We start from the raw sequence: 12,512 nt of genomic DNA on the forward strand, positions 1-12,512 counted from the left end.
CTATGCCATCATTCCCAGAAAGATGTCCTTTACTCAACAAATGCAGCCAACTATACTCCAGCACCTCTACCGTGGTCTTCACTGGCTTTGTCAGCTACACAGGACATTTCTTTTGCCCAAAATGAACTTTGCTATGGAAAATCCTCTGACAAAACCTTTATCTGTTTCCCTTCTTCAATGTAGTTTGTCCTTCAGACTAAGAGAATTTGAAATTGATACTGTACTGTGTACTACTTGTGATAAATAAAATATATACTTTTCTCCCAATGGCTTCAGAAAACCAACACTTTAGCCTCTTTGCAACAATGTTGAAAATAGAAATGTTAGTATGTTTAAAGAGAGTTTATATTTGCAGTGTTATTGTGCATCAAAATTTAAAATCTCCATGCCATACTGCAGGGAGATCAGACAAAGAGAATGGCAGAATAATGTAGTCTGTGATTACCACACTTGTATAAACTTAGGAGATATAATACCATAGTATTTTTGTGTGAGAAGATCTATTTATCTTAAACACATTAAATCTTTAACTATGGGGGACGTAAGAAACCCCATAAAAATATTTACATAGGAATTTCAAGAGGGAATTTTAAGAAAAAAAGTGCACAAATGTTGCAAGAGAAACATTGTTATTTCTCTTCAGCTGTGTCTATAAATGAGTTTTATTTCAAAGGCATATATTCCAATTTTGAAAGATGAAACACTGCTAAGTTCCAGCAATCACAGATATCATAAGAATGGGAAAATAAAAATCCACAATCCTTTACCAAGAGTGTGGATCGAGTTCTATTACACAATACTTCACTTAAGAAGGCATTTAACATATGTCTTAATGCAGATAAATAAGAGAGTGACAGGGAGTGGGACTCAGCATCAGGCTGCTCCTCCTCTCCCTCTATAGAGAACTCAGATTCCTTTCTGACTCCGTTTTGCACTCGGACACCTTGCTTTCCAAAGATCAGTCTGCTGTAGAGGTGACAAGCCCTAAGCAGATAAGAGTCAGTCCACATTACACAGCTTTGATGATATTGATTCCTTACATTCTTCTTCGGCACCCGTATTTAGCTTTACACACTGATTTCTACAGTTAACATTTAGACAGCATTACTGTTAGCTGCTGGTGGAACCAGAAGACTTCATGTGCTTGTGCAGGTTTAGTAACACACACCTGAGTGTCACTATAAAAGCAAGAGCGATTTCCTCTTCCCTTGGCTCTATTCTTTTTAAAGGCTTAGGTCCTCAAAAAGGTTTTCCCCCATTTCTGTTTAATCCTCGATAATGTACTGCGGAACGGTGACCTTTTATAAAAGCACAACCAGAGCACTGCTTTAAAAGGTCACATAGCACAACTCAGAAAACAGAGCAGATATTCTGGTATCCCATGGCAGCACTGGAAACAGGGATACAGGCGACAGCTAAGACAAGTGTCTAGACAAAACAATATGCTGAAGGTTTTCATCTCTCGTTAGAACTTTCCCCTGTTCTCCAGGACTGCCCAGGCCAGTAAGGATACCTAGTCACCTTATACAATTTCCAGTTTTTCTGCCTTGCTTTTTCTTTACCCTCCTTCTCTTAGCATAACGCCTCACAAAACTTTTCTGATTTAGAATGACTCTTGACAGGGGAGAAAGCTCGGGGCAGTCTCAAGAGAGCTCAGTAAATATGTACAAAACACTAAGGCTTTTAATAATTTTGTCTTGCAAGATGGAGTTTTGGTCAGCTGTAGCTAATCAAAATACCTGTGAATGGCTTTAGGACTGCTGAAAGAACTGATGGTACCCAGCACACCAGACAAAGGAGCCCACTCAGTGGTGTAGCTGTTACCTGTGCTGCTGTCCCTTCTTGTCCCCTCACCTCCGCGTTCGGCAATACTGGTGTCGCAGCTGGTGGAGGAGGTGCTCTGCGCTTTTTCACTTCTGGGTTTGCTGTCATTCCAGAGATGCTACCAAGGGACAGTGATGAACCCAGGCTACTGGAACGAGAATTCACCGAAGGGGAATTTGGTGCTGTGGAAAACCCCTGTAAATGGATTAACATCTTGGATTAACATCACTCTTTAAAGACAATGGGAAAGAAAGAAGAAAAACAAGACACATCTGGTTACCGTTTAAACAATGATATGAATAATCATGTATGTTCCCCTGCCAAACCTGGTGAATTGCGAACTCCAACTTTTGGAAACTTCCAAAGGTCGACTGGAACAAAACTTACAGGCGGTATTAATAAGACAGGAGGCGCGATAAGCACCTACTGCGGTTTAACAGTAGTATTGATGGGAACACTGCTGCTGCTTGCTATTTAAAATATAAAGTTCACATCAAGACACATAATTACAGTTATCCAAATGCATTTGCAGTCACATTTAAATTACAAGTGTTAAACATTTCTGGAAGCAAGATTTACTTTTAAATGAGAACACTGTATTAATAAAATGCTGTCAGTGTCTCAGGCTTGTCTACTTTATTATCAATCTGCCTGATTTACCTGAGTCTTCTCTGCAGATTTATATAAGAGAAATTCTGCAACCATTAAACTAGTCCCAATTTACATGCACAATCAAGCATAATCACTTACAACCTACTGAAAACAGCCATTTAACTTGGTGAAAAGAAGTCCTACTGACAGGCACCACTCTGGATTCTAACAAACCCAGATGAAAGGAGAAACAGAAAACTATTTCAGTAATTCCTTACTGTTAAAAATTAATTTAGCTCTCACTGAAAACTTAATAAAATCAATGGAAAAAATTTAATGGATTACAGAACCTTAATACATTTTTATATCTATATACAAATAGAAACATATCCAGTTAGATAGCAGCAACTCTACAAATACGAAAGATTAGAAGTAGGATTGCTTGAGAATGTCCATTTTAATTTTAACTTTTACTCTTAAATTCAATACATATTTTATTCTGCTAATAAAAACCATGCAAAAACTTTTCCCCCAAAATCTGAGTCACCTTGTCCATTTTTTAATTAAGGGAACTTTCCATATTAAATTGAAGATTTTACTTTTTAATTAAGTTATTTGACTGTAACTTCTTCCCAGAAATATCTCCTGTGGAATCACCACTGATACCACTTCACCATGACCTGGAGCTGAATAGCAGTTCTGGAAACATAGGCTGATGAGCATGGTTGATAATGCTGTTCTTATCACAACAGAACATGCTACCACACTTACAAAACTCTCCCATGTAGGACATAAAGCTCTCTGGTGGAATTTTGTCCAAAACCACAGAATACATACTGGCAGGAAACCAAAGGCCACCCCAAATGCCATTACTTTAAAAAAAAAAAAAGATAATTTTTTTCCAGAAGTGCCAAGTTCAAGCTTAGGTAAAAATTAAAAACACAGGGCAGCAAGCTTAAAAACACAATTCATTTAGTTTTAGGACCATTGAGGAAGCATGTATAAAGCATAAGGAGCTAAAAAATAGAGCAATGCAGAAATATATATAATATAGGCTCCTTTACTGCCTGGTAAAGTTCCATGTTCTGTAGATTCCCATGAAAGCAACTGAAATGTAAACAGATTCCTGCCTTGTCCTGCATTTACTGTGCATATGATACCAATTACTGACTTAGATGCTTTTGTTAACTTTTATGTTTCACACTGCACAGCACACTTCATCTTGGAAAAATGTATTTAGCACAAGCGGGGCATGGAACCAGTCTTTTCTGACTAAAAGCTGTGTTTGCCACACCTTTTTCATCATCAACTTCTCTGAATTGAATGGCATCAAGAACATCTTTACCCTTCTAGTAAATAAAGAAAAAAGTTTGAAGTAGAAGGTGGAGTTTAAAAGTTTAGGTATAATCTAATAAAGAAATAGTCTTGTCTTGGCCCTGTATCTTGGGCAGTGGAAAAAATAATGATCTCATCTGTAAGCTACCAGTTTTAAGTATTATCAGTGCATATTGTACAAGGTACTATCAAATAAAGTTTGTTTACTCCTACAGAAATGACAGGGTTCACAGAGTGAAATACGAAGTAGTTTCCTCTTTTCACACATTTATAAAACAACTGAACAAAACAATTTCAAAGTGGATTCTGCAGGTATGCTTTAGTGACTGTATTAGTTCTTTAGCCTTCTGGATATAGGGGTTGAGAAATTGCAGACAAAGATGTATGAAAATAATAAAAAAGTCCTAAGACTTCCCTCCTAGCACTACAAATACAGGATGCTGGTAAGACTATAGGCCATAACCACTTTTAAATGAATATTCAATTCTATCACAAGATCTTGTGGCTGAAGATCTATCAGAATCCTGTTCAAAGCTACAGGCCATTGTGAAGGAATACAGTGATGAACAACTAAACAGTTTAAAGCTGGTTTGTTCTGTTTTTAAGCTTGGATTTCCTAACAGAACATACAGGGGGAAAAAAGGGTAATACTTCCATGATACTATAAGTAGTTTATAATAAAAAGACTTTAATGATAGAAAAAAACCAAACAACCTTGCAAATTCATCTATGTTTTCTTTTCCAAGTCCAACCTTTATATCAAGCCCATTATTCCCTTACTGAGCATTTCAAGAATGCTCATGTAAAGACACTTGCCCTAAAATAAAAACTCGCCACAGCTTCCAGGGGAATGGAATGAGGACAATTGCAAACTAGTTTTGAAAGCCCTCTCATGCAGCAACAAGAGCTTTGCCTAACTGGAGGCAGACCTTCAACCTCTCCCATGTGTGTAGTCATTTTCATTAGCTTTAAGAGAAAAAAAAACAACCCTGGACACAAAACACTGACAGGTGGTTGTGGCATGACTTGTCTTTTGTCGTAAAACTAATACAGAGAGACAACACCTAATCCAGCTTTTATATTTTATGTTGAGTTAGATGTGATGCAGTTTCTTTCCAAATCACGGGATTTTGGAGGATTGTTTTTCAGGCAGTTTAGCAAGGCAACTATTAAGAGCATACAACATTAATCAAGCAAAACTGCAGGGACATGATATGTACATGCCAAATACTCCAACCATCTCTCATTTCTTGTTTTTCTAATTTCTTATCAAAGAACCGATTGAATTACTCAAATTACAGCAGTGTAAGTGAGGAAAGCCAAGCTCAGGAACTGCAGCCAATGTTGCTGGCTTAAAAAAGTCAGCCCTTATCCTCCATTTCATTTGAGAAACAGGTTAGCATGAATACTCTGCTCAGAATCCAAATCAGTTCACAGAATCCCTATGTTTCACAAGAAAAGCGAACAAAAAAAAAGGAAAAAAGAAAAATCAATTCATAAAAAGAAAATTCATGGAAACTATATAAAGAGCTTTCAAAAATGTCTCCCAGCTTGTAAAAATCACAGTCTTTGTTAAACCACCAGTGTTCGAGCACTTTGCTACCAGTTCAAACAGCAATTAATTAATGCAAACTAGCAAGAAAAAGAAACAGTTTGGTTTGGGGTTGTTTTTTCCCCCTGAATTAAAGCAAACCCAACACAAAACCAGATAGACCAGCGTAGGTCAGCAGACAGGTTAGACACTAGCTGAGCAAGGGTTTGGAATATGTACTGAAGCAAAACCATGGATTAGAGTCCACTTCAATTCCATGAAGTAGATATTGGAAGGAAGCAAGAAACAACTGCCATACCTACCTACGGTGCCATCAGGTTCCATCACTGTTTCATGTTAAACTTGTCAGATAGTTTTTTTCCCTCTCACTAAACTTTTGAAATTCAAGGAACTTCCTTCTTCTTCCCTAATGTACCAGGTATTTTCTTTTGGGTTCAGCAATTTAATTTTGAGACTTTTTCCTACCATTTCTTCTAAGTGAAATTTCAAAAAAGATATTTTTGAAGGGAAAATAGGGACTGCTAAAAACACAGAAGTATGAAGGCTAAGAGTAACCTGGTGAGGTAGGCATACCACTCCCATTTTCAAAAGACACTGAGCAGTCAGCTTTCCACAAGACTTCTAAAGTCCCATAGCGTGCTGAACTCAACACAAGATAATTTAAGAGCCTAGAGCTGATGTCAGTCTCTGTTCCAAGGTCATCAACCTAGAATGCAATTGTAAAATATCTTTTTCATACTACCTCCTTTTCAATAATAAATGGAAGTTCTGGTACCTTATGGACACTTCGAAAATTTTAAAGTCATATATAAATAAAAGTAAGATTAATCTATTAAAAATATAACTGTACTACTGTGAGAATTCCATTTTACAAAACCCGATGTGCACAGAAATGGAAATCAGCTTATGATTGTTTTCAAAAGATGTCCCCTATATATAACTTTCTTACCCAAACCCCTGTTATTAGCATTTCCTTAACTTTCTGATGACACTAAATGGCATTTAAAGGTCAGCAAGGAAAAGACTGCAGATTGCCTGTGAGAGTGATTTGACTTCCCGTTCCCTGTTCGCACCGGTCAATAAAAATTTTTCAAAATGTCAAGTTCTTCTCTTGTGAGGCTGCTACAGACAAGCCTTTCTTCCGCAGCTCTCTGCCAAAACTCACATATTTGAGCTCCCAGCCTTGTTATGTAACTTCCTTCTCAGAAGTTTCTAAATCAGAAGTAATCAATTGAGCTGTTTTTAAGCACTCAAAGTACCAGATGTATCAGCAAAAAGTAAGGGTTTTATTTTTTCCAAAATAGAGACAAAAATTAAAAGTATCATAAAGGATATATTTTTTTTTACAAGTGTACCATGGGTAAATACCAAAGGTAAGATTTAGAGCAGGCAAAAATCCATCTACTCAGTGACAGCAAGAATATTTATGCCTGTTGGACATTTAATCTCCATTAATGCAAACTTTTATTGATTAGCTGAATGACACCACAAGTGATTACAACTGGCCATATGAGATGTCAGACAGGGTATGTCAGACCTACTGCACAAACTGAACTTAGAGGCTGCTTTCCCTGACATGATACTCTATTACTTATACTAGCACTAAAATCCACAACACTGAAACTGAATTAATCCAAGCTCCTGCTTAAAAACTAAAGCATTATACTGCAGTCATGAGATTGCTGGGAGACACAGTTAAAAAACCCAACAAAACAAAACAAAAAAATTGTGACTACTCAGATTTTCCTATCTAACCAGCCACACTGAATACAGTTTGTTTTTTTGTACTCCCTGAAGCACTTGTGCTGACAGTCTGCAGTCAGAAGGAAAAGAAAGTTAAACCTTTTCCTGTTCTGAACAGGGGGAAAAAAATAAAAAGGATTTTAATGCAATTTACTTTTTGCTGCTTTATTATCTCATTGCATTTTGCTACTGACAGGCAATTGTCTGGTCACACATCACAATAATAAAAGCAAAGCAGCTATTTCATTCCCACAACAGTTATTTACACAGGCTGTCCTGTGTTGATTTTATATGCCTGGCAAGTAGCCTCTCAAGTTCTTACTGTAAAAGGTTTGAGTTGTAGTTTGAAGTCTGTACAACCAGAGCTAGCTTACACTTGTATGAGCCTATCAGAGCATTTAGATAGCAGTTCCAGATCTCGTGGTCAGGGTCCATTGGTAGACAGCAGAACTTACACAGCCAGAACCAGAAATGTCTGAGAACATTCTGTCTCCTGTGCCCCTGCCAGCTCTCCCTCAGTGTGGCTGACCACATTCCTCTTGTTTTAGTACAGAGTTTTTTGATCAGAAATCCTAGCAGTGCCAGGTGCAAGGCGGTCACCTCCCATACAAAATCATCCATTTTATCTCCCAATGCTAGAGACCAATCTGTCACTGTAGAGGTTATTAAAATTTTCCTATGACACAGGTCCACACCATCTGCAATTATGCTGTTTTTCTTCTTAACTATCTTCATCATTAATTTTTCTTCCTTATACCTTAACTATAATTTCCCTTCCTAGAAGCTTATATGATTCCTTCTTCCCTTCACTTAGGTAAGCTCATGTGATGGAAAGTGTCTTTACAGATAAGAGTACAACCTTGGTTTCCAGCTCCAACTGATTTATGTTCACTTTGAAACTCCTACTGCTTCCAAGCTGAAAGAACAACCACCCAAGGAAAGGATCTAGAAAAATGGAAGCCTCCAGGAAAAAGGTTTTCCAAAACACACCAAGAGGCTTAGATTCACCGTGAATTTCTCAGCAGGGAACAAGTGTGGGTATTAACTCTGGCCCCTTGCACTACACTGAGGACAAGGTTGCACGACCACAGAGAGCTTCCAAGAACCTTCTTTAGTTTTTGTTATACTTCTTGCACATAGTATATATAAAAGAAGTGAAGCAATATTCAAAATTCATTTTCCATTTGAAAAATCACATGAATACTGAATGAATATGGCAGAAACCACAAGTAAGCTGCTTAATTTTTTTGTGGACTGTCAAATATTTTATTTTGACGTTTAGGAATATAAACATTTTGCTCAAATCATTAGGAGGTTAGAAAACATGGGCTGGGAATACATGAATTCCAGCTAAACATAAACATGCCTGTAAACTCTTGCAAATATAAAGAAACAGATGCAGTAAGACCAACTGTAGCTGCTATTATCAGTATCACCCACTACTACCACCTCCCTCAGTATTCTGCCAGTCTGAGATCACAAATTTAATCTGAGTTCTCCCAGACTGAAGAAAGTACCACGGCACATATAAAGCAGTGGAATACAAGTCTAGGAATTCAACAATGTGTATTAATCAAGCAACTCAGAGACTGTCAAATCAGTTATATTTTTTCAAGTTTTTATGACAGATCAATGCTTTGAGAATTGAAGCTTTTAAATCACTTCTTGTAATTTAAAATGCAATGTATTTCCTCCAAATAGATTCTCGTTTCCTGTTTCACTCTCCAGATTTTCTCAAGTCAGAATACACTTCATGCTTAATAAAACCTTTGTCTATTACTGCTACTCAAATTCCTTCATGTCAATCTGAAGAAGTCAATCAGTATCAAGAGAAATGGATGCAATAATTCTTTTCTGTTGCAGCAATACATGCAGAAAGGGGAAGACAAGCTAGCTTGATTTACATTTGTGTCTTTATATCACCTCTTCTGTAAGTGACAGTGTGTTTCAAACAAACTCATGTTTTTAAAAAAAGTAGCATTCGAACAGATTTAGCAAAAAATCACCTTTCTTGACAGAAGAGGGTCACCATGTTGCAATAACCCAGAAGGTGGGTACAGGCAGAATGCTGCCTGGTACTAATGGCAAGACCCAAGTGTATAAATGGGTGTTTGGAAGGCACACACTTATAAATCATTTGTGTCCTCTCCTATCAGTCTGGACACTGAACTGATTGCAGTAACCAGCAAGCTTGTATCCTGTGGGCCTTGTGAATCACAGCCGCAGAACTTGTTAAAAAGAAAAACATAATTTCTTTGATTCAGAGCTGTTAGCGTTGACAAGTCACTCTCAACTCAGTGCAGTGAAAATACACTTGCTACAGATCTTTCTAATGCATAATTGATTTAATTTCTGTCACTGTGTGTTCTGTGAAGAAATAAAAAGTTGTTCTGCTAAAATCTAAAGATATTTAGCCACAAATGAAAGTAACTTAGGTTGCTAAAGAATCTTTTCTGAACAAATGTGATCAGCAAAGCAAGGAAGGGTATGTTCAAAAAAGCAAACCTCAGCTCGAACCACACAAACTGACATATTTTACACTTAATATTCCATTTTTCTCCAGATTCTCAATTTACAAAAATGCAGCTAAAGATGATGAGACACAAAATTCGTGGGAGATACTTCAACATTAGTATAAATCCAATGACATCCATGAAATAGCTACAGGCTTCAGCATGTGTCCATTACAGGTATCTTTGTAAAAAGATATACGAAACCCAGCACATTTTTAAAAAAAGAGACATGCATGTCCAGTCCCTTAAAATGCCACTTTACAGTGCCAGATACGTCATAGAGAAAACATGGACATATATGCACAAGCTTCCAAAACATGCCAACCTCCTTTGTGCCCTTATTGTGCTCCACAACTGAGACCATCAGGCTTAGTGACAGCACACAAAGCATGTGGGCCCTTTTTTATCTTTCTGGATGTGAGATCCATTTTAAATACCCATAAAATGCAAATACTTTTGCTCTTGTTTTGTATATGTAAACCCTAGTGAGAAAAAACCATCATTAATATAGCACAGAAAACATTTTGGGATCAAATGCTCCAGTGCTCCCTGGCAGTTTAAAGGAAACATTGCTACCCATCAGTCAGGTGGGAGGTAGGGAGTGCAGGCTGCAGGCACAATCTGAAGTGAATTCTGAAATCAAGCTGAACTGCGGGTGACAGTCTGGGATGCCACCAGATGCTTAGGGTAAGGTTTGTTTGCCTTCCATACAAGTGTAAAATTATTTATCTTGACTTTCAGAAGTGTGTGGACAACTTTGTGTCTCATTTGATAGAATGTTCTCTTTTTTTCTTTTCCTTCTTTCTTTTAATATCATATTGGGAAAATACTAGACTCAATTTACATCTAAAATGCACACTCGGGGCTGATTTACATCTTTCTGGCTAGACTGCTCAAAATTTATCTTCCACAAGTCCAACACTTTTTGTCACAATGCACTGTCAAAATATGTCAGCCTATAAAAAACTACTGTATTTTGAAAATATATTTTTTATAACTGTCAAAAATACCAGTATATAAAGGCACTATGGGAAGAAATATTAATTTCAAGAGATTCCCAGAAAGGAATATCTAATAAAAGACAGAGAGTGAGCATATTCAGCTACTCACATAACTTTTTTTTTCTTTTGATAGCTATGTGCTTGTAATGAGAGATGTGCAGGGAATCATAAAAGAATTGGTGAATCATAAAAGGAAATATGAAAAAAACATGGAAAACATTACAAATCTCTTTTTGGGTATTTGTCCAAGTGGAACAAAAGCAGACACGAAAGAAGTAGGAAAGAACACATGAAGTGAGGATGGAAACAAGAACACAGTAACTGTGGCAAAAAACAAAGTGAACATGTTCATGAGATTTGACTAGAAAGTAAGTCCTTGAAGAAATTCAAAGATGAAAGTCTGGAAAAGGAGAGGAGCATAGCAAAAAGCAGAAGAGTTCAGTGAATGTGATGATAAGAGTACTGCCTTATATCCTGGGGAAGGAACAATGAACTAAGGAGACTGTGCAGGACAGAAATCATACTTTGTAAGAAAACTCTGTGACTGACCGTACAGAAAGATGGTGATGTTCATGTTCACTTGTCATGAAGGCAGTTGAGGAAAAGTCACATGAACAGAACTCAAACCAGGAAAGATTTAGCACTGAAAGAAAGGGGGGTTGATATATACAGATTTGTAAAATTGTAATAAATATTTCTGTGGTAGGGCTTTAATGCATACTAAGACATGGAATGAGGGAGAATGGAAGAAAATAACAAAAGAAACATTTTGAAACCTACAAAGAGAGGTCCAAAAGCCAATGACAGACCCCAACAGAAAAACACATTTTAAAGGAACCTGAAGAAAGAATTACAGAGGAAAATTCACATGGACTCCAAAATTCCAATCAATCCCAGTATAGAAGAAAGACAGAAAAATATTAAGCCAGAAGGAAAACATGGAAAGAACATTAGAAAAGAGGCTATTTACACTTTGTCTTGGAAGGCCATTAGTAGATATAGTGAGAGCAATCTTGGAAGACTGGGGATGGAAAAAGGCACATTTTTGTAAGCTTGAAAAAGTTGGTTTCTCCTTTCACTTATACTTTTGCACTACATGAAAATAGATTAGCTCAATCCAATAGTGTTGGACAATGAAGCCAAAAATCAAAATCTGTCTTTACTAATGGTCTGGCAACAGACTTCAGGAAACAGGGAGTTCAAAAGGTCAAAGACTGACAATAGAAAAAGAAAAAGACATTTTTCCACTGGTGTTAAGCATTCATCAATCATAAATAACCACAAAAAGGATCAGAAGTCCTGTGCAAAATTAATTCATCATTGACATACGAATTTATTTCTCTAGAATTACTAATTCTTTTAAATCAATCAGCCAATGTTTTTGGTTCATGGAAGATAGGCATTATTACATCTGCAATATATGTCCTTCTGAAATTCAAAATATTTTAAAAACTATTATAGAAAAGTTCTTCTCAGCAAATTCTTTTAACATATAGAAACTATTAAACCACTAGAGTTGATCATCTTCAATATATTTTCATTGTAGATATGCCAGTTTATACTGGAGGAGGAGATGGAAACTTTACATAAAACATACAATTTTAAAAATATCTGCTTTAATGTCTGCATAGCCAATTTTTATGGCGACCAGAATTATGAATGGAATAGCTCCTGGCATGAGGTTTTTGGGTGTGTATTTGTTTGGTTTTGGAGAAATAATTTCTGGGTTTCACTGAAAGTATTTTTGTTCCAGTTGAATTAAAAAGTGTTTTCTTCACATTTTAATGTAGGTGTTGTCCTTAGTCAAGTTTTCCAGAGACAAGAAACACGAATGATCAATCCTCACTAACTTTCAGTGTCTGGTGAAATTCTGACACGACTATTGGCCTCTGAAAATCTCTACTTATTTAGCTGTTGATGAATGAAGAAAATCTACTGAGATTCAAAGGCAAA

General features: G+C 36.7%; 1 protein-coding gene across 2 annotated transcripts in view; it reads right to left on the reverse strand.

The window, feature by feature from the left end:
* Positions 1-12,512, reverse strand: part of LOC121674390 (protein cordon-bleu-like) — a 115,946-nt gene that overhangs the window by 26,718 nt on the left and 76,716 nt on the right. For both annotated transcript variants that reach the window (XM_042048707.1, XM_042048708.1), the window contains one exon: positions 1,825-2,019. In XM_042048707.1, the coding sequence (XP_041904641.1) occupies positions 1,825-2,019 (195 nt within the window). The remainder of the gene's footprint in view (positions 1-1,824; positions 2,020-12,512) is intronic.

The sequence above is a fragment of the Corvus kubaryi genome, unplaced genomic scaffold (assembly GCF_017639235.1).
Source record: "Corvus kubaryi isolate FWS band 111438036 unplaced genomic scaffold, C.kubaryi_AGA036_p1.0 68, whole genome shotgun sequence".
NCBI lineage: Eukaryota > Metazoa > Chordata > Aves > Passeriformes > Corvidae > Corvus > Corvus kubaryi.